The 23,833-nt window shown below is 34.4% G+C and overlaps 2 protein-coding genes across 2 annotated transcripts in view; one reads left to right on the forward strand and one right to left on the reverse strand.

Annotated features, from left to right (window-relative positions):
- Positions 1-22,356: 22,356 nt before the first annotated feature.
- On the reverse strand, positions 22,357-23,569 carry LOC134256588 (uncharacterized). Its single transcript, XM_062739269.1, has 2 exons — positions 22,597-23,569; positions 22,357-22,412 (listed from the first exon to the last, which is right to left on the reverse strand). Exons 1-2 carry the CDS (start codon positions 23,567-23,569, stop codon positions 22,357-22,359), a joined length of 1,029 nt encoding a protein of 342 aa, XP_062595253.1.
- A 113-nt stretch (positions 23,570-23,682) lies between these two features.
- The window catches only part of LOC134256589 (uncharacterized), a 43,803-nt gene continuing 43,652 nt past the window's right edge, over positions 23,683-23,833 (forward strand). Inside the window, exon 1 of the mRNA XM_062739270.1 lies at positions 23,683-23,751. Within this exon, the coding sequence (XP_062595254.1) occupies positions 23,683-23,751 (69 nt within the window). The remainder of the gene's footprint in view (positions 23,752-23,833) is intronic.

The following is a 23,833-nucleotide window of genomic DNA, read 5'->3' on the forward strand; positions in this document are numbered from 1 at the left end:
AAGCTATAACTCCCTTGATTTCAACCAAACAGGATGGGATTTGGAACATAGATATATTAAATGGACTTCTACAAAAAGGTATGGTCACCATGCACATGCATACACGTGCGTGTACGTGAGCTGCAATCTGATTGGCTGAAACTTTAAACAGTTATAACTTCCTTGGTTTTCAACCAAACAAGATGGGATTTAGAACATTGATATATATAATGGACATCTACAAGAAGGTATGGTCTCCATGCACATGCATACATGTGCGTGTACGAGCGCTGCAATCTGATTGGCTGAAACTTTAAACAGTTTTAACTCCCTTGGTTTTCAACCAAACGGGATGGGATTTAGAACATAGATAGATTTAATGAACTTCTGCAAGAAGGTATGGTCACCATGCTCATGTATGTACGTGCGTGCACGTGAAATGGGTAAAATCAAAAATACACTTGAATGAGCGAATTTTTTAATACTTTTGGATTAAATACTTTAATATTTAGTATATATTAAAATATATAGATTGTGTAGACAAGATGATATGGTCATTACGTACATGCCTTCACATGCGCACACATGCAATGCTAAAATTTGAATGAGCATGGTACATTTCTGGGTAAACATTGTTAAAATTTCAAATGCATAGAGTTTGTGTTAATAAATGAAGCTTACAGGGAATATGGCACCAAAAGGGAGTTGGGGAGCGTTTGGGGAACATCTGTAACGGTCCCCGTTACAATTAGCACTAGTCTTTTATAATTTAAGCAACGGTTGTGGAAAACATATTTAACTCCTGTGTTTTTTTTATTTCTGTTAATTTAGTTCATTTGTATATTTCTTATAAAAAATAAAATTATTTGACTTTAGTGAAATCTATTCATAAACATTTTGTGCCATAAAAATACTGCACAGGTATAATACTTCCGGATCATTGGTTTTCTGCGTAAAACATAAAATGAATAATTGTCCTTGATTTGAAAAATTTTTTAGTTAATTTTTTTTTTTTAATAAAAGTACCGTACCTGATCAAATATGCAATGTAATGTAAATATTTTAAAGAAGTCGTCGTACTCCGATTTTGTAATGAAGCGTATACGTAAATGCAGTGGATTTGATTTTAAAGTATTTATCGATTATATTCAATAGCTGACATTATCAAAAGGCCAATAAAATTTTTTCTTTTCATTTTGAAATTGGTCATTTTCTGGAGTTGTTTTATCAGCGCCCCCTTCAGACCTTTTGTTATATTTTTTATAGTTGTAAGTATGTCAAATGACAATCATTTTTCTTGTTCAATACTCTAATTCTGAGACAAAAAATTTGGAAAATCATAAATTACATGTAAAACAAGTAGCTTTGAATTTTGCAAACTATGTTGCAATCACCATATTTAAATTCCATTAATCATGCTACTGCGACAAAGAGGTTAGTGATGCCAAATTGATAAATTTATGACAGATTCCTTATTTTAAAAATTATTTGAGAAGAAAAATTAAAAATATATTTTCATCATGCAATAACTGTTCGTAATTTCCATATTTGATTTAAAATATTAAGCATTCAAGTGCCTATGAAGACAGGGGTCTTAATCAGTGATGAAAACGGTGGTAATGAGTGAATAAAAGGCACAGAAGAGAGGATTTTATACGTTTTGGAAAATGTCCCCGTATAGATACAAGAAAACAAGAACTGGTGTGTGAATATTAATGAGTGTGAAATAGGTCCCCGTTTGTGCTGTGAAATGTGCTTAGCTTAAAATTAAAGATATTGATATGTTCTCATTATATTTGTCATCAGGGTTACATGGTGATTAATATTTAAAGTCAAAAGTCACTGAAATATTAAAAATGAAGAAGTCCCCACTTTGACAGTCTTTAACCCCTGTCCCCGTTTGACACCCTTCACACGTAAGGGTGTGTGTGTGTGTGTGTGTGTTTGTAAGCACCGCCAATTGAACCAGACACAAAGAATACACACCAATCAACTGATCACCTGGAATTCAAATGGACACCTGAACACAGGTGTTCAGTTGATTTAACGTCATTTTTGTGTTGCTCTCATTCATTTCCAATCGCATTATCTCGGGTATTTCCGTCATAGGTCGGAAATACATTTTCTGCTTGTCGGAAAGGCTCCAGAAGTTTCGATTGATTAAATTTCATCAGAAAAAATAAAAAATATATGAGTGTTCATTTGGAGCCAATTTCCTGATTTCATTTACACAGTGTGTGTGTAATTTTCTACTGCAATTCCCTTCTTTACACAGAAAAATTTGCGCATGCGTAAACGGAATATCGGAAGTTAATGTTCAATGACAAAAGTGATACACGCGGTGACTTATGAATGACCTCGTGGATATATTTTCTGATGTCACCGTGATTATAAGGTATGTTTACTAAAATTATGATTTCATGGCTATGGAATACATACTTACAACTCATAAAACCTCATTGCTGATTGACAACTTATATGTACATACTTTTTTTGTCAAGAATAAGCTGGGAAAATGCATTCGGCCTATTTTGCTCAAAAATTACATCCATAATTAATTTTTATTTTTTAAAAACCATTAGTGGAAAACGAGTTTCTTCCACAATTGTTCATCTAGGATTTTTATTTTAATATATTAAGTTATAAATACAGTCAATGGTTATGAATAGGCCCGTAGAAGGCAAATTCAGTTTGGGGGAGGGGGGGGGACATAGATACATACTGTCCTACGGACGCGGTTTAACCCAGTAAGGGTTTGTACCAAGACATTGATTATTCTAACGGGGGGGGGGGGGGGCACAGCCATACATTTTCAGGGGCACTACCAAAAATTTCCTGACAAGCAAAAAAAAAAAAAAAATAAAAAAAAAATTTAAATAAAAGAAAGAAAGAAAAAAGGTCATGAGACGTTTTTATTATTGAGGGGGCATCTGTGTTTACTATACATGTAGTAATCTATATCGGCAAAATTATTGGGGGGGGGGGCATGTCCCAATCCCCACCCCCCGTTCCTAAGGCCATAATGAAAATATCCTAACGTTACAGTTATATTTTAAACGTAAATAATTCTTCAAAATGAAAGATTTACAGAATCTTTAAACAAAGTTTTGGATTTGAAAATTATATTGATATCTCCTTGATTTAGAGAAATAGTTACAAAATTTTATTTTCATGTATACGCAAATCATTATTTTCCAGTAGAGACTGAAAGATGGTATGGTAAGCCTATATCAATGTGTGATATAATCTGTACACTAATATGTATAATAATGCTCAAAAAGTAACTGCTTATGAATTTCATTATATCTTAGAATGTAACACTTTAGCTAATGTAGGTCACACGTACTCTAGTTAAATAGATCATCTCATTCATCTGTACAAATTCTAAACAAATTACTGTCATTTCAATGATAAAAAGTTATGTTTGGATAACGTATGTCCTTAAGTGCAATCATCCTTTCCCTCTCAGCATTTTTTATAATTTGATATTACAGACTTTCGAAATTCCTTACAATGAAATCAAGCAAAACGAATGAAAATTGTTTTTATATTATGCTTATAATATAGAACTATAAGCAAAGAAGTTTATTTTTTTAAAAAGTTTATAAAGAATTAAAGATGTCACACGGATATATCATGTATATTGGTGTAAATCAAACTGAATAACATAACGTCATAAGTTAACAATGATTGTGACAAAATGACCGTGGACGAAACAATCTGTGATCAAAATACCCATAGCCTAGGAAAAAAAAAACATGTCTTCCTGAGTTCCTCCTCTCTTCGTGGCTTAGGCAACGTCTCGGGCGTCTGTGTTCAGTATGCAGGGATTTATCAAGGCTGTTTTTACTACCGGTAAATGGTACCTTTCCCCTCTTGAAAAAAGTGAAAAAATTCCCCTTTTCAGATAGAAAATTCTCTGATTAAACAGAGAATATTTAAAACATCGTACTGAAAATTTCCGTTTTTGTTCGATTGAAGTTTAACAGCATATCCCAATTTACCATCCTAGTCATTCAAACGCTTATAAAAGAGAGAGTAAAATATTCAAGCTTCTATTTGATATTGATCGGTAAACATGTGCCATGTCCATGATGTCAAATATACGTCTGGATTGCAGAGTTAAAAAGAAAAGTGTAGATGAGTAAGATGGAGCTTATATCTCTATAGATCGGAAGAATGGAGTAACAACAAAAACAATGTTTAACTTAGTAGTGAAACATGAAAAACAGAATTGATTTGTGATAGATAAATAAAATTATTGACCTGGTGTAATTTTTTTTTTTATTTAATATTTTGTCTAAAAAGTGAAGTTTTTGTGGCCTTATTAAAGGTCTTCAAATGGCCCTCAGAAGCTCTAAGAATGCAGGATTTTGCTCCATTTTTAAAAAAAATTTCCAGGGGGGCATGCCCCCAGACCCCCCTAGCATACTCGCGCCTCCGGTGCTCAGATCGAGCCTGCGGCTCTCATTTTCCCCCTTTACATATAAAACGGTAGTAAAACAAAATAGCTAGATAAATCCCTGGTATGTTCAAGATTAGAAATAAGGTTTTTTTAAAATTTTTTATTTATGTAATATGATCAATGCAAATGTTTCCATTAACATGATAATATCCCGCCAAATATAGTCTATAGACGGGAATCGTTGTATCAAGTGAACCCATCCATGGGTTAAATGTATTGACAGTTAGAATTTTCTCTACACTGACTACTATCCCTGAGGAATCTATATCAGTGGCAATATAAGTATTCAATATACAAAATTTTCATAACAAGTACAATTGAATCTAGGAAATTAAGAGTGTGATTAAAATGGGTAGTAAAACCAGGGCCGGGAATTTTGACACTGAAAACCATGTTTTCGCTTATAATACTGAATTCTTCGTCACGAAACTTACAGATGTAATTTAATATAACAAAATGTGTCTTTGCTGAGAGTTTTAACACCAGATATTATGTTTTTCAATTATAATTAATTAACAATTGTTATTTTCCCGGTGACTAAAATGGGTAGTAAGCCCAGTTTCTTCATTTTGGAGATTTAAAGCTAATTACACTCAAATAATGGGATTTGTTTGTGTTTCATCGTTGTTTATTAACTTTAAGAACTTAGATATTACGACAATTGCAAAAATTAATGTCAATAATTAAAATAATCGACGATTTTTTACACCTTAGACGGTTCAAAACCGAATGTGTTTGCCCGTGACAAACTAGAATATTCCGAAAAAATCGCAATCAGATAACTGAGTGCAGAGAATAATGTAGAATTAATTAAAAAAAGTAACCTACCCCCCCCCCCCCCCCCAAAAAAAAAAAATTAAATAAATAAACAAATGGAGAAAATAAATGAAATTTACACAAAAATGCCGACAATTTGTTTTAAAATGCTGATATATATATATTATTATAACAGTAACTTGATCCGAAGGGTCGTATCACGTCGAGTTGACAGGCGCGGATCATCAGATCTAACGAGACGCGAAGCGTCGAGTTTGATCTGATGATCTGCGCCTGTCAACGAGACGTGATACGGTTCTTCGGATCAAGTTACTGTTATGATAATAGATTTATTATATATATACCTCATTATAACTAGCTAAATATATTAAAATAAACCGTTAGAGATCAATTGTATAATATTTATCCATTAAACAAAGCATAATTACAAGGGACTTTTTTACGCGCAAGAAAAATTATGTCATATTTCTGCGTACTACGTCATCAGTTTCAGAGAGTGGTGATATGGATTCAGAGACCAACATGTTGGTGATCCGGAAAATCGGATCACGACGTCACGTGATAGCGTAAATTCAACAGTAAAATTGGGTGATACACATTAGGTATATAATAAAGTTATGTATCTTAATGATTTGACAAGAGAAAGACTGTAGGCTACAGATAGATTCATATTCAGGTAATCATTTCCCTGAAATTACATGTATATATCTGCAGATATAGCTTGGAGCATGTTAATTTAAGATCATAAAGATATTAGCATTAAATTTTAAAAAAAAAGTCTATGCAAATGGGTTGGTTCAGGAATATTTACTACTCTCATCATTATCTTGGAAATTTACCCGTCCAGGGTAAACGTGTCCGGATTTGGTCGTTCCCGGGCAGGGTTCGAGCTGTGCTTCGCCATTGTTGCTTATTGCAAATTTTTTTCAAAAGTGGCAAAAAGAAATTCTAAGTGGCGAAAATGAATTTTTTAGATGTACCATGTACAAAATATGTGTAGTCTTGGTTAGCTCCTTTGTTTATTCAATGTATACAGATAGCCCCACCCAGTCCTTGGGTATTGCTCTTAAAGTTACAGTTTTTCAACAGTCATGTGCAATATGTGCAACTATGGTCAGTTTTATCATGGAGATTGTATGCACCATTATATTAAATTTTAAAGATTCTTTTTATATTTGCTCATTACAGCTAAAAAATGCGAAAGAAATGGGTAAATCCCCTAGAGGAATCTCAGCTTTGGGTAAAAAAAGATCCACCAGGATTTGAAATTGATGTTTTTGAAAACAAAGGTTAGAATCGTTAAATTACTTATAATATGATAAAGATTTGCTGATAACGTTTAGATATATACTGTCAGTTTCATTTGAACTTTTACTGACACCAGGTAGCACTGATTTTATGACTTTGTGATTCTTTTTATTAGCTCACCTGAGCCGAAGGCTCAAGTGAGCTTTTCTGATCACATTTTGTCCGTCGTCCGTCCATCTGTCTGTCTGTCCGTCTGTCTGTCTGTCCGTCTGTAAACTTTTCACATTTTCGACTTCTTCTCAAGAACCACTGGGCCAATTTTGACCAAACTTGGTACAAAGCATCCTTGGGTGAAGGGGAATTTAAATTGTTAAAATGAAGGGACATATCCCCTCGCAAGGGGAGATAATCAAGGAAAGACAAAAATAGGGTGGGGTCATTAAAAAATCTTCTTCTCAAGAACCACTGGGCCAGAAAAGCTGAAACTTATGTGGAAGCATCCTGGGGTAGTGTAGATTCTAAATTGTTCAAATCATGACCCCCGGGGGAAGGGCGGGGCCACAATGGGGAATCAAAGTTTTATATAGAAATAAATAAATGCCTTAATTATGATCTGACAGTGGGGTAGGTTGGGGATGAATAATGTATTACAAAGGGGAAATCTGGTAAAGAACAGAATGGTCAAAGCTTCTCAGGTGAGCGATGTGGCCCATGGGCCTCTTGTTACAGTGTACTATGAACTTGAAAAATGCAGATATGGGAATCAATAAATGCCAGCAATGAATGTGATTAATTGGATAACCAAAAGAAAAGATAAGCAAGAAAGAGTTTGTACATGTAGTTTTCTTCAAATATAAACATGCAGAGATTTACAAACTTTTTTTTTTGACTTGTCAAGGATTCAGACCTCATTCCTCCCATAAAGATGACACATTAGAGGACCTGCTACCCAGGGAAAGGAATGAAAAAGCAGAACAAGTGTCAGAAGCTACATAAAAGTAAGCTTTCAGATGTGCCAAATGCCAGATAGCATGGTTCAGGATTTCAACATCCATGCCAGCCCTGCATCCAGCCATGATCAGTCATGCTAGAGTTGAAAAGTACAAAACCCCAAAAAGTATTAGTCTAAATTGTAACTCTCTGTATTGTTGCTGATCGTAAAATTTATACACATAATGAATGAAGTTGATAAAAGTATTCAATTTGATTTATATCTATTTATATATATCTGAAGGTATTATATATATATTTCAAATATAAAGCTTTCAAGTTAAATTTCTAAACATACCGTATAATTCCTATTAACCACCCCTGCCTCTTTAAGCGCCCCTAGGTCTTTTTGCAATTTTCATGTAATAAGGGCCCTTCGTAAAGTGATTCATCTATAATGGTATCAAAAGTCTGCCAAAATTTGAAGAAAGTGAAAATGAAACTTGTCCTTTAACCAATTTCGCAGTGGAAAATGAATCAATTAACATAAAATTTACCATTTTGGGTAGATTATCTTCATGTAAAGTTAGAAATTGTTTTAGTGGTTCTTTGAATTTACTTTTTTTTTCAAAAGATTTTTCGAAGCTAAATTATGACATTAGATATTATAAAGAGAAAACCAAATTAACCATCCCCTTTTCACAATTTTCTAAGCCCCCAGGGCGGTTAATAGGGATTATACGGTATACATGTAGGCCTTAAAGGTCTCAAGCAAGGAAATAGCCAATCAAAATGAATCAATTGAAATTCCATATATATAGAGAGACATGTACAATTTTTATGTCCCATTACCGTAAACGAAGTTTCTGGGGTATATAGTTTTTGTTGTGTCTGTCTGTCCAGCTGTTTGTCTGCAAAAGCTTCAACCTTGCCCATAACTTTCGATTTAGAGGAGCTATGATTTTCATATTTCATACTTCTTTTCCTTGTGACAAAACATTTCTTTGGGTACCACTAAATTTGACCTTTTAACCTTGACCTTGAAGTTTGACACACTTGTACACAAAAAATCCAAACTTTTACTTTGGCTGTATTTTTTGAGCAGTAGATACCAGGACATTTATACTTCAAATATGTATTCTTTGTTTGAAGAGCTTTCATTAGATAACAACAACCTTGACCTTTTGACCTTGACCTTGGAGATTTCGGTACTTCAGAAAAATACTTTAACCTTGGCCATAACTTTTGAATCCTTCATTGGATACCAAGAATTTTGACCTTGACCTTGGAGTTTGACCTACTTTTAAAAAGCAAACCTTGACCATAACTTTAAAGGGGTTATAGGGCTAGTGCTTTCATACTCTACATATCTAATTATTTTGACAAGACCTTTCATTTGATAGCAAGACCCTTGACCTTTGAGTTTGACCTACTTTTAAAAACTTTTAACCTGGCAATATCTATTGAACAGTTAGGGTTAGGGCTTCTATACTTCACAGATGACTATTTTATGTGGCAAGACCTTTCAATCAGTGGATACCAATGACCTTTGACCATGAAGATTTCCGTACTTATAAAAAAAACCTTTAACCTTGGCCTACTTTCATATTTCACAATTGTATTTTCAGTGAGAATATCGTACTTTTGGTACCATCATATTAAATTTGCATTTAAGAAAAGTTTAATCTTTGCTATGTTGCCTAACGGGAGCATCAGTGTTTCACAAACACATTTTGTTTTTTTTCTTTTTTCATTTTTGGCATTTTGTTTTAGGCCTACAGTATTTAATTTGGACTCATGTACTAGGAATATGATATCTAAATTCTTTTACAGAATTATCACTACCAGCTGAATTAAAAGGAATTAACTGACTTTTTCATGTGTTTATGATGTATTTTCCTGGATGGTGACTGTAGGCTCTTTGTCCACATGTGAAACCCACATGTATTTTCGGGTAGGTACATGTATGTTTACTTTCTTTTAAGCCGCATAAGGCATATTTTTTCTGATCTCAAATTTTTTAGCTCTACTGGTCAGAGACCAGAAGAGTTTATGCGATAGTAATGTGTCCGGCATCCGTTCATCTGTCTGTCCATCTGTCTGTAAACAATTTTTCAAAATGCTATTCCTCCTACAGTTTTCGTCTGATTTCAATATAACTTGGCACACAAGTAGAATACACTAAGACACATAATACTGTATATTGGTTTTTTATTTCGATGAACGGTGTTGGCCTTTTACTAAAAATAGAAATTTCTGTGAAATAATTTCAAAATGCTTTTCCTCCTTCAGTTTTGGTCTGATTTCAAAATATCTTAGCACACAAGTAGAATACACCAAGATACATAATTCTGAGCATTGATTTTTGATTTCGATGAATGGTGTTGCCATGGTTACTAAAAATAGAAATTTCTGTAAAAAATTTTCAAAATGCCACTACTCCTACAGTTTTGGTCTGATTTCAATATTAAACTTCACACACAAGTAGCCTACACTGAATTACATAATTCTATATATTGGTTTTTGATTTTGATGAACGTGTTAGCGTTGTTACTACAACAAACACACAAGTAGATTACATTAAGATACACAATTCTCTGTATGGGATTTTGATTTCGATGAACATTATAGCCTTGTTTACTAAAAATAGAAAATTCTCTTAAATACTCTCAAAATGCTACTCCGCATACAGTTTTTGTCTGATTATAATATAATATGGCATGCATTAACCCAGGCTTCCATGGCAAAGATTTTAAGCATTTCTAGACAAATTGATATTAAGATTTCAATGCATTATTTCGGGTATTTCTTGTAATTTTTGTACATACCAATGTAAATATATTCTGAAAGCAGGTATTGTGTAGTTTCTAAATATGATTATGAAAATATAATTTCAGTTGCCATGGCAACGAAATACCCAATAATCATGCTGGAATTTCCATTTATTCAAGAATAAGTTTCATTGTAGTTTTTTTTTTTGCTTAGTTAAATATATTAAAAAATATTTTATTGTTTTGTTGATAATTATGAGCATGTTATACATTTTTTACAAACCAGTTTTAAGTATTTTGGGGGGATGAGGTGGGGTTGGGAGGTAATCACCAAAATGTAGCATTTTTACATAGAACATCTTACCCCTGCAATAATTTCAATAATGGCAAAATCGCTAAAATAGTGCACAAAGTTTAATTCAAGCTAGAGAAAACTGGTACAACCAATGAAAAAATTTTCTGTATATTATTTTATTGTAATTATTTTCTCTTTCCAACGGTGTAAGATTTATTCTGATATTTGCAGTATTAACGAAGTTATAAATGTTTTTTCATACTACTTTCGTTTTTCAAGTCAGATGCGTAGAAATGCGTATATGCCATGTAAGGGGTTAAGCAACTACACTAAGAAAACTTCAGTTTCGACAGAGACTTCTGGTTATGATGTAAATGTTGAATTTTAATTGTATCTTTACCAAGTTCTTTGCAATGAAAGTAAATCTTTTTTCTTAAGATTTAATTGACTTGAAGTGCAGATGGGAGTGTCAGACTGTATGAGTGGGGTCACAAGCAGACACTGACAATGCTATGACAACCAGGGGTCTTCTCCAAAGTCACATAGGTTTTGTTTAGTTCCCAGGGAAACAGGTAAAAATTAAAAATCCTACAGATGATTTTCAGCTTATTAGCTTAGTTCTTTTGTTTTTAACAGTCATTTCAGATGGAAAGATTGTGGTAGCATGCTTCATTTTAGGCTTGTCTCTAAGTTTTTATCTCATTAAACTACTGTAAAACTCAGTTAGTACGAACACGGATATTGTGAATTCACGGATATAGCGAAGTTATCTTGGATCCCCAGCTATATAAATTTTACGAATTTCTTTTTCGGATATAACGAATTACGGATAAAGCGAAGTAATTTCATAGGTCCCAGTGACTTCATTATAACTGAGTTTTACTGTATAAATTAATTCCTTTTTTAGTGCTGTGTGAGTGACACTGAGGGAGCCATGTTTGTCATTGATGGCAAGTCTGTCTAGTCAGCAACTTCACCAAACCCATACTGGTATGTACCTTACAATGTATGAATGTCAATATACAGTGAAACACGCTTATAGGGAATATGCTTATTATGAGTTGACCCTTAAACAGAAGTGATATACAGTCCCCTTCACTTTAAAATATTTTTAACAATTATAACAGATACTGTAAATGTATAATATTTAGTGGAAAATGATTTTTAAACAAGTTAGCGTAGATATGATTTAGCGCATTTCTTGATGTTCTTATATTCATGTATCAATGTTTAAGACATTTAGCGATGTACTTGCATAATTAGCGGAAGTATCTTTCTGTCAAAAGCACTTAAAAGAATACACTGCCAAATGTAATAGGTTTACAGATATACAGTATATATATTAGGAATCAAATGAAGTAAAATTGTCAGTGAATCAGTCCCTGTGACAATCTTTATAAGTGTGTTTTACTTTCAGATCTGTTAAAACTGTATCTGAATTCTGAAGAGACTCTGAAGTCTGAAAGTCAAGTTTTATTAAAAGCAAGTATTTTGTTTCATCTGGATTATTTGCAGAGTTTACGTTGCCACAAAAAGATGACCAGTGACTTAAGCTTTATTGGATCCTCCAGTCTCATCAGAGAGCAGAAATGCATGTCTGTTGATGCCACGTCACACTGCTGCCCCCTAGGAGTGCTTGTGTACATTGTGAGTACAATAAAGGGTCAAGGGTAAAAATTAAAAACAATAATTTAGAAGGACTGTCCATTGTGATGCAATGTTTGATATTTTGATCAAGAAATATATTTTCTTTGTTTCTCTTTTTAGCTCTACTGGTCAGAGACCAGAAGAGCTTATGCAATAGTAATACATCCATCGTCCGTCCCTCTGTCTGTCCATCTGTAAACAATTTTAAAAAATGCTACTCCTCCTGCAGTTTTGGTCTGATTTCAATATAACTTGGCATATAAGTAGACTACACTAAAATACATAATTCTGTATATCTGTTTTTGATTTTGTTGAAGGTTGTTGCAGTGGTTGCTAAAAATATAAATTTCTGAGGAAAACTTTCCAAACCCTATTCCCTCTACAGTTTTGATCTGATTTCAATATAACTTGTCATATACCGGTAAGTAGACTGGCCACTATGATACATAATTCTGTATATCAGTAGTGATTTCGATGAACGGTGTTGCCATGGTTACTTAAAGTAGATATTACTGGGAAATGCTTTCAAAGCGCCACTCCTTCTACAGTTTTGGTTTAATTTCAATATAACTTGGCACACAAGTAGAGTGCACTTTGATACATACCTGGTAATTCTTTATATCCGTTTTAAATTTCAATGAACGGTCTTGCTCTGGAAACTTAAAATAGAAATTTCTATGAAATAAATTCAAAATGCTACTCCTACAGTTTTGGTCTGATTTCAGTATAACTTGGCACATAAGTAAAGTACAATATAACAGTTACATAATTCTTTGTATCGGTTTTTGTTTTCCCTGAATGGTATTGCCATGGTTACTAATAAAGAGTAGAAATTTCTGTGAAATACTTTCAAAATGCTATTCCAAATACAGTTCTAGTCTGATTATAATGTAATTTGGCATGCGTGTAGACTACACTTAAATACATAATTATCAGTTTTGTGTTTTTGATGATTGATGTTGCCATAGTAAATAAAATTGAAAATTCTGTTAAGTTTTATTAAAAACTATTCTTACAGTTGTAGTCTTATTGCAATCTTGCCACAAAAAGAGACTTGATCTAGGATCATTATTCTATTGGTTGCTTTTTAAAGTTTCTCTTTTCTCTTCCTTTATTATAAGTAGATAACCAGTAGAGCTACAGTCTCGACAGAGACTTCTGGTTATTTCACTATGATTGTTAAAAGAAAAAGTAAAATGTATAGGATTTTTGTCATGAATGAAATATCTGCTTTCTCTAACAACAACATTCATCTGTCATGAACACGGCTGTCCAGCCATTGAATAGTAGTGCTGTGCAAGATTACCGGTTAATCGGTGTATCCCGATTTCGATCTTCACAATACGTATTGCGGTATTTTTTTGTGAATACCGGTTCGGGTTCGATATGCTATAAATTGTTACAAAAAGAGTTATTTGCCCTTTTCAAAGTGAAATATGGCGGCAAGCAACGTGAAGTTTGATCAAAAAATAAAGACATGTCTGTCAGAAACGAAAAGAGGACAACTGTTACATGAAAGCCCTTCATGTTAAAGCAGAATCTGAATATTACAACTTGATTCTTTAAGGTAGGACCAAATAGATAGGTCAAATTTTTCCTCAAATTCAATTTTTCTGAAACTTTGATATTTTGTTCTGGGATACAAAATCTCTCTTATTCATATATAATATGAAAGAAATTCAACCGCACATTTTTTGCCCACATAGTCTGAAATATGGTCTGTCAGACCCCTGTAAGAAAATTGTGAAATCAGTCATTCAACTTGAGAATGAGCCTTATTTTAGAATTTCTATTGATCTATTGCAAATTTGTGTAATACTTTAAATAAAGATAACCTTTTTGTTACTTTAAATCAGTAAGTCACATTGATACTGGAAAATTTGGGTAAAATATTAAGTAAAATAGAACATACATTGTGTCAGGAACTGAAAATTCACATGTAAATTTCCGACAGTTTAAGTTTTATTAAGAGAAAATGTATAATTCAATTTTTACAAAAAATGAAAAGAATGATTCAAATGGGTCCTAGAATAAAATGTGTAGAAATAAAGAAAATTGAACTGGTGGTTTCAGATATTTTGGCGATTAAAAAAAAAATCAATGACAAAAACTAAAAGATTCAGTAGATGACGTCACAATATTTGACCTTTGACCTCCTGATATGACCTTGACCTTTGTAGTACATAAAGAATATAGACTTCTTATATATGTGTCCAAATATCACCCCTCTACTTTTTATGGAACAAAAGTTGCACTGCATTTTATAACAGACTGTTAAATGCTTGTTTATTGCACTTAGATAGTGTAAACACATTCCAAAATGTAAGCTCCCAAGTGACCAATATATAGGATTCTCTGATTTTTTCACAAAATATAACGCAAATGTGCCAAAACTTATTATTGTTCTTTCAGGGATCATTCATCGTTGTCAATATAGTAACATTATTTTTTTTCATCCAGTACATTTTTAAGAAATTGGTTAAAATAGAATCCACGGGTGTTTTGTCCTACCTTAATTTGTGCCACAAAAAAATTTGCTTGCCACTTGCTTACACACAACGTGATCAGGCAGTTGCAATATTAACTGGAGAATACATGTAATTTGAGTTTGTGTCTTCATTTTACATTGATGAAAAGCAAAATTTATTAAAATTTTAACATGTATATTGTGATATATTGCAATACAAAATAAAATATTGCAATATATCGCGATACGATTTTTCAGCCGCGATACCCAGCACTATTGAATAGGCACCACATCACCAGCTTTTAATATCTAGAGGACGATAAGGGGAAGTCTGTATCTTTGACATCCGTCAGTGACAGCTTAGACACACCTTTCAAGCACACAATGTACCAATTAGATGTCTTAAAGGTCTTGTGCAAGGAATAGCCAATCAAAATGAACTTAGTCAATTGAAGTTCCATATATATTGTGACAGATTAGGTTTATTTACGTTTTCATAATTATTTCATTTCGATCCCAATGTAAATTGTCCACGTTTTATTTGGAAAGGCCCACTTTTATCTTTCGGCCAATAAGGTTTTTGACAGTTTCTTTTGTTCCTTTTTCATATATAAAGCTATGTATTAACTATTAGATCGGGGAGGGAGACAGCTGGCTTCGCTAGCTAAACTCTTCATATACTGGAATCGTCCCTTGTTCGTCTGTCTTAATTAAATAAATATTACTACTTAGGTTAGACTATATTTGGTTTAAGTTAGGCCATATTTGGGTTGGGGAAATAAGGTCTTCATATTGTGTACTATTATAACGTACTGTAAGATTGGTAATAAATTGTAAAGTCTTGTTAATCTTATTTTCTTTTATAGTTCATTACAATTTACAAATATTTCCAAGGTATAATCTAATGTAGAGGTCTTATATTCAGAAAGTCGTCTCCAAAAAAAAATAATAAACACAACGCGAAGTACAGGCTATATGAACACCAGACCTGCTACAATTATTTGGTGCCGTGACCAGGATTCGAACCTGGGTTGTCGCGGGTAGTGCCTTGTATAGACACGTGCTACATGATGCGAGTCCTGTTCAGTGATTCGGGCTTGGCTGAAATCTTTTGTGTAGTAAAACCTGTTTTTTTTTTATTGTTGGGTAAAATAAATTCACTTTTGCTTGGGCTTAGAGTGAGGTATGTTGTAAATAGTTTCACTTGTGGATTTCAAACTTTGATATTTTTTCAACTACTTTATTTTGAAATAGTTTAGTTTAATTAGAATTGAATTAAATTAGAAATGTTGTCGGAGGATTTAAGATATGGTCGGGGTTTTGAGACATCTACTCCAGCACGCTCTAACAGAAGCGTTCGTTTTGTTACTGAGCAAGAGAGAGTTCGAGGTTTGAATTTGAGAGAATTAGACAGAGAGATTGAAAATATTACTGCTGAATGTTCTAGGTTAGAGGAAGAGATAAACAGAATGAAAGCTGAGGAAGAGAGATTTAGAGATTTACATTCTGAAAGATTTAGAAATTTACATTCTGAAAGATTTAGAAATTTACATTCTGAGAGTGATTAGACAGAGATATTTACAATCTGAGAGTGTTTGTTATACAGATACTAGTCTATCTAGAGGTCAAAGGTCAGATATAAGATGGGATACTGTAATTAGTGGGTCTGCTAATAAACGTAAGGAAATAAAAACCCCTTCATTTGATGGAAGTTGTGAAATTACAGAATTTTTCATGCAATTTGAAGAAGGAGCCCGATGGAATGAATGGACATCGAGAGAATGTGCAAGTCAGTTGATTATGAGTCTGAAGGGTCCAGCAAGACAGATTTTGAGTGAGATTAGTGTTACACTAATTGACGACTTCTACGCTCTTAAGGATCGAATCTTTAAGAAATATCGTTTCAATCCTAGAGAACGAGAAAGCTTGTATAAAGTTGAGTTTAAAACTAAAAGTAGACAAGTTGGGGAATTAGTTTCAGATTATGGTCATTCTTTAAGATTTTAGGCTTGCAACTAAAGCGTACCCAGATTGTTTGTTCAGCTCTTTAGAAACGCATGTTATTGACCAATTTATCTACGGTCTCGATGATGTAGATCTTAGGAAACATGTTCAATTTAATCATCCATTGACCATTGACAAGGCAATAGCCCTGGCAGTTGAGTATGAAAGTTTTGTGGGAAAGTGTGGTGAAATAAGAAAGCCCAGTCTAAACTGTGTTAGGTTTGACGAAAGTGCATATTGTTCCCGAGACTTTGTTGATAAGGACGAAGTTGCAAAAATCGTGCGAGACAAAATACAAAGAACACTTATACCATGAATTTTAGAAATGAGTCCAACTCTCGCTCGTCACAGAATGTTGTCAGAACACGCGATAACGTACAACAGCCCACTCAGACAAGTGTAAATAGTGAAAGACGATCTCAAATTATCTGTCATTACTGCAATGAAGTTGGTCATATTGCGCCGAGTTGTCCACTTAAGCAAACACAAGAACCTATGCGAGTATCGCCCAGAAATTTGAATTCGGAAAACTCACAGGGACTGGCTCTGGGGCCGGGGAGTCAGTCCTAGACCGTTCGACCCTTAACTGAACAGAGTCGGCCGTCCGGATTTGAAACAAACAATGCAATTGACCATATTAAAATAAATTTGAGTAAAGACCAGTGTTTGTTTGCCATTTGTAAAATAGGTGAAAAACTTATTTCGATGCTTGTGGACACAGGTTCGACAAAATCATTAATATCTAAAGAAGTGTTTGACTCCTTGGGTGTTACAAATGAAAAATACGAACCCTCAGATACAACTCTTACTGCAGCAAATAACGCAAAGATCAATGTGCATGGTTGCGTCACTTTACCTTTTTCAGTAGGTCGTAAAGAGATATCGCAAAAATTTCTTGTGGCCGATATTGTAATGTTTCAAGGAATTCTTGGTAAGGATTTCCTTGCCCAAAATCAGGGGAAAGTAGACATAGACAAGAAAATACTTAAACTTGGAAAGTTCAAAGTATGGCTCAAGTCAAACTTAGAATCCGGTATAACCAGTCAGTCAGGTTATGTGAAAGTGTTAACATCCCCCCTTGTTCTGAGATTCTTGTTCAATGTTGCCAAGATAAACCATGTTTTCTTGAGGTGGGTCTAGTAGAGCCTGCAAAATTCTTAAAAGGGAGAAAACTTCTTTTAGCTAAAACCTTAGTAAGCCCCGGAAGTAAAATTGTTTTGTCCCTAATTAACTTGGGAGAAAAACCTGACAAGATAAAATCTGACACTGTAATAGGAATGATACACCCTATTGAAAGAATTTGCTCTAGGGCCAGTCAATTTGAAAAAGAACAAAAAGAAATACCGGAACATCTTCAGCCCCTATTAGAAAATGTGTCAAATAATTTGAACGAAGAACAGAAATATGAGTTGAGAAAATTGTTAGGGGAATACAGAGACATTTTTAAAGAGCCTGATGGGCCTCTGGGTCAAACAGATCTAGTCTTACATGAAATAGATACAGGGAATGAAAAACCAGTTAAAATCCCACTGCGTAGATAATTCCTTTAAAACAAAAAGAGGTCATAGATAAAGAACTAAACAAAATGTTACAAGAAAAGATTATCGAACCCAATGAAGGTCCTTGGAGTTCAAATGTTTGTTTGGTCACAAAGAAAGATGGGTCATTGCGATTTTGTGTAGACTTCAGAAAATTGAATCAGGTTACTCGTAAAGATGCATATCCTTTGCCGCGAATCGATAATACATTAGATACCCTATCAAACAGTAGATGGTTCAGTACTCTTGATCTTGCTAGTGGGTACTGGCAAATTAAAATGCACCCAAAAGATAAACCAAAAACTGCTTTCTCCACGCATAGGGGGTTGTTTCAATTTAATGTGCTACCATTTGGGTTATCAAATGGCCCAGCCTCCTTCCAACGTTTAATGGAAAAAGTGTTAGGACACCTATTTAACTGGCATAAATGTCTATGTTATTTGGACGACGTGATTGTTTTTGGTCAGAATTTTGAAACAGCTTTATTGAATCTTAGAAGTGTATTTGAATGTTTTAGAAGAGCTAATTTAAAACTGAAACCATCCAAGTGTGTATTATTTCAAGAGCAAGTGAGTTTTTTGGGACATGTGGTTTCCAAAAAGGGTGTTCAGTGTGATCCTTCAAAAACTGATGCTGTAAAAAACTGACCCAGACCTGAAAACAAATCAGAAGTGAAAAGTTTCTTGGGATTAATTGGGTATTATAGACGTTTTGTTCCCGACTACTCTCTTAAAGCTTATCCCTTGAATGTTCTCACTCGTGCTAAATCAAAGTTTAAGTGGGATGAAAGATGTGAGGATATGCTTTCAATATTCTTAAAAATTGTCTTATAAGTGCACCTATTCTTGCTTTTCCGACTGAAACTGAAACTTTCGTGTTAGACACTGATGCAAGTAGAGAAAGTATAGGAGCTGTACTTAGTCAAATTCAGAATGGGGAAGAGAGTACCGTATTTAAGCCTATGCAAGTAAAACACTTAACAAAGCACAACAGAATTATTGCACCACACAAAGGGAGCTTTTAGCTGTAGTTTGTTTTGTTCGGTTGTTTCGTCATTATTTGATAGGCAGGAAATTTCTATTAAGAACAGACCACACCCCTTTGATTTGGATAAAAATCAAACTTCAAAGATCCCGAGGGGATGTATGCTAGATGGATTACTATCTTGGAGAATTTTGATTTTGAGTTACAGTACAGGGCATGTTATAAGCATAGAAACGCTGACGGGTTAAGTAGGATTCCAAACAGACAATCTAAAAACCCCAATTGTCCTGAATGTGTACAAAAACTGTCATCAGATCAAATAACTTCCAATAAAATCAATGAAGTTCAAAATGTTCAAGTTTCAAACAGTAAAAATCAAGTTTTTGACAATGAGCATGTAAATACTAATAACAACAATATCAGATACTAGTGTACCAGAAATAAGGGAGAGAGAAAATCCGAATTGGTTAGATGTTTGGAGTAATGGGGAAATTTTAGAAATGCAATTAAACGATCCAGGGATAAAACAAATCTTATTGTGGAAACAAGATGGGAGAACAGTACCCCCTGAGAATGAAATAAGTACTCTCAATGATGAGGCTAAGTCACTTTGTGCAATGTGCAAAATGCTCAGTATATCAGATAATCTGCTCTATCTAAAGGGAGATAACTCTTTGGGTATCCAAATTTCAAGACTTGTCGCGCCCCAAGAAATTAGAAATGTGTTATTCCAACATTTACACACCAACAGAACTGGGGGACATTTAGGTAGAGATAAGATGATTAAAGCGGTAAAACAGCGATTCTATTGGCCTAAACAAAATGATGATGTTAGACGATGGTGTGAACATTGTGATGGGTGTGTCCGGGGAAAACCTGGCCCTGGTTTGGGGAAATCTCCATTAAAGCAATTTCATGCTAGTGCCCCTATGCAAATTGTAGCAGTAGACATAGTCGGCCCATTGCCTATTACAGACAAAAATAATGAATACATAATTGTCTTTGGGGATTACTATACTAAGTGGAAGGAAGCATTTGCTGTAGTACCTAATCACTCTGCGGTAACAGTAGCCGACAAACTGGTCACTGAAGTATTTTGTAGATTTGGCTGCCCAGAACAAATTCATACTGACCAGGGGAGGGAATTCGAGTCTGAACTGTTTAGTTGTATTTCTGACCTCCTTGGTATTCATAAAACTCGAACGACCCCATACAGACCCCAGTCAGATGGGCTCGTCGAACGATTTAATCGTACCCTCATTCAGATGCTTTCAATTTGTGTTGATGAAAATTTCCATAGCTGGGATGAACATTTGCCATATTTGTTAATGGCTTATAGATCTACAGAACATAATAGCACCAAGTGTACGCCAAACCTCCTTATGCTTGGTAGGGATATTAATTAACTGCCCTCTTGACTTAATGGTTGGGTTACCCCCAGATCAAAGACAAGTTAGATGTTCAGTTCAATATGTTGAATGGGTACAGTCAGTTATAAATAAATCATTTGAGCTGGCTCATAGTCAGTTGGGAAAAGCAGCAAATAGACAAAAGAAGGGGGTATTCAATATTTTTGAGATTTTTTTTCTTCTTCTAATTTTATAGTCAAATGTATAACATTTGTCTTTTAGGGGGGAGGAATGTGACAGATTAGGTTTACTTACGTTTTCATAATTATTTCATTTCAATCCCGATGTAAATTGTCCACGTTTTATTTGGAAAGGCCCACTTTTATCTTTCGGCCAATAAGGTTTTTGACAGTTTCTTTTGTTCCTTTTTCATATATAAAGCTATGTAACTATTAGATTGGGGAGGGAGACAGCTGGCTTCGCTAGCTAAACTCTTCATATACTGGAATCGTCCCTTGTTCGTCTGTCTTAATTAATTATTACTACTTAGGTTAGACTATATTTGGGTTAAGTTAGGCCATATTTGGGTTGGGGAAATAAGGTCTTCATATTGTGTACTATTATAACGTACTGTAAGATTGGTAATAAATTGTAAAGTCTTGTTAATCTTATTTTCTTTTATAGTTCATTACAATTTACAAATATTTCCAATGTATAATCTAATGTAGAGGTCTTATATTCAGAAAGTCGTCTCAAAAAAAAAAAAAATAAACACAACGCGAAGTACAGGCTATATGAACACCAGACCTGCTACAATATATAGAGACAATTTTTTTTTTTTTCATTTTTGGCAATTTGTTTTAGGCCTACAGTATTAAAATTGGACTCATGTACTAGGAATATCATTTCTTTAGCAGAACTATCCCACTGAATTAAAAGGAACTCTTTTTTTTTCAGGTGCGCATGATGCAACTTCCTGGATGGTGTGTAGGCTGTTTGTCAACATGTGAATCCCACATGCATTTCGGGTAGGTAAGTTTATACTGTCGATTTTCTTCCTTAAAAGCCGCATTATAAGGCATATTTTTTCTGATCTCAAATTTTTGTTTAAGCATTAATATTTATTTTCTCTTTCATGAATTTTCTGCGGAGAGTCTAATAAATTAAATAATTTAATTCAAGCTATATAGTGAAATTATTTCCTTGTGTGAGACCTAAAGAGGGACAGGTAACTCTCATTTTCACTAAAATTTCTCTGATTTCAGGAGTTGTCTCCCCTTGAAAAGATCAATAATGGCGGATAAACAGTGCGGCATGCAGTCTGGTCACCAACGGACAGTTTTGACACACGTATACCTGGATTTCTACCAATTACCTCTGTAACCTTTGTTGTGTTCATCACACAGGTAAGAAAAACAAGACTTTTAATTCAAAAAATTTTAATGAGCTAAATAATAAAGAATATAACATTTTTACATGTACAGACTCTCTCGTATAAGAAAATGTCACATTTTACATATACAATAATACATTATTCACATGTCCACATTTTCCCCATTTACACAGTTGAAAATAATCAATGCATAATGAACCATAAAAACAATTATTACATGTATTAAAGATAGTTCACAAAATATATTTTTAAATACAAATTTTATACATTTGAAATGCATGTACATATCATCAATGCCCCCCCCCCCTTCACAGTCTTACAATTTCCTCTTTAATTTTGGATCTGTCAATGATTTACTGTAAGTGTCTTTAGATTTTTTATCATACAGCTGATATCTTTTAGATCTGTGATTTTTCTTTGAAATTTATATTTTAACAGTTTTTGTTTTATTTTAAAGTAATTTTGTCTATTTTGTTGTTGTTTTAGATGATGGACCACTCTACTTCCTTTTAAAACAGGTGCCCCAACAGATTCACAAAGTTCCAGTGTTGAGTTTCTATGACCCCTATTTAGTGAGTGCACAACTTTATGTATTCTACTTTCAAAATTCCTACTACTTGTAATACATTTTGGATTTGATTTTAAATATGCCCTATTTACAGATTCAGATTTTTGTGTACAAGTATGATATTTCATTCTATCAAGATTACTTTGTACTAAAGTCAAATTTATACAGTCTTTTAACAAACATTTGTCTTTTTCTGTCATGTTTAATTCAAAGTCACTAGGCAACACTGAAGATTTCCACTTATTGCTTTTCAGTCCACGACAGGAAAAGGAGTAGAGTTGACAGGACTTCCCGCACTGTCCCTGGTAGCAGTTTATGAGGGAACCAACCACAGTAGACATAGCACGCTTTATCAAAGGTAAGTCGCCGGAGTAGTGTTTGTAGCAATTCTCGTACTCTGTCCTGCATCGAAGCTTCAAGTCCAAGGCAAATCTTCGCTGAATGGATTCTCTTATGGCCTTGGTTCTTCCCGGAAACATTTGACTACTGAATGGAGCCTTAGCAGTCTGTTTTCTTTGAGAGTCAAAGAAGTGACGCAGGTCCTTAAGGTTTTCAATCACATGTCCTTGTTTTTCAGATGCACCAGATGCAGCGGCACTGTCTCCATCACTGGTGAAATGGGATATTACCAGTGGCCGGTCATCACTCTGTAAATCACCAACACAATTAGCGGCCCATCTCTTCTCGTCTCCAATGGTGGTCTCCGGAGGTATGGTTGCAGTGCAGTCTTCGTGTCCTGGGCAGGTAACCTCTTTTCCTTTGCTTCGTAGGTGTGCGCCTTTCTTACATAGTTTATTCCCACAGAAAACTGCTACCACATTCTTCCTCTGAGTTGCATTTTCACTTACGGTATACGTCACTTGGGTGGCAGCTTGGAATGGGGTTTTCTCAATGGCACTGAAGGTGGCATTATTGTACCGAGAATCTCCTTCCGCTCTGATGGGGGTATCCGGAAGTCCACATTTTTCATTAAGTTCTTGAATATTCTGCCGAATTTTCTTCATACTGTTTTTATTTACATCGGTTATAATTTTCCCCACTTTGTTGCAGGTCTGTTGCATGTTGGCGGCTGACGCTGGTTCAATATTTGCACCAAGAAGCATACCACGCATACCCTCTGTTGTAAGACTGATACCAAGGTGACCGACAGCCATGGCCACATTCAGCTGTGCAGCTCTTCGTCCCCTTCCAGATCTTCTCACCTCTTCGTAAAGCTTTTCTCAGTGACTGGTATAGTGGCACTTCTTACATCGAATGGAAAGGATCCATGCCAGGCCTCGTTTTTCCTCCCCATGCTGATTCCAGTCCAGTGGACCATCACAGTCAGGAAACTTCTGTAAGTGTTCTTTGAATGCATTGTTCCACAATTTAGCAGTCTTTTCTTGGTGAAGTACCTTGTATAATTTTTATTTAGTTGC

The sequence above is a fragment of the Saccostrea cucullata genome, unplaced genomic scaffold (genome assembly GCF_032062105.1).
Source record: "Saccostrea cucullata isolate Sc308-1 unplaced genomic scaffold, CSIRO_AGI_Scuc_v1 ctg3636, whole genome shotgun sequence".
NCBI classification, from domain to species: Eukaryota; Metazoa; Mollusca; class Bivalvia; order Ostreida; family Ostreidae; genus Saccostrea; species Saccostrea cuccullata.

Coding starts and splice junctions, on each gene's coding strand:
- LOC134256588 (XM_062739269.1), bottom strand. CDS start 23,569: ATGGCTGTCGGTCACCTTGGTATCAGTCTTACAACAGAGGGTATGCGT. Junction 22,413..22,596: donor CATGACAGAAAAAGACAAAT/GTTTGTTAAAAG, acceptor CTCACTAAATAG/GGGTCATAGAAACTCAACAC.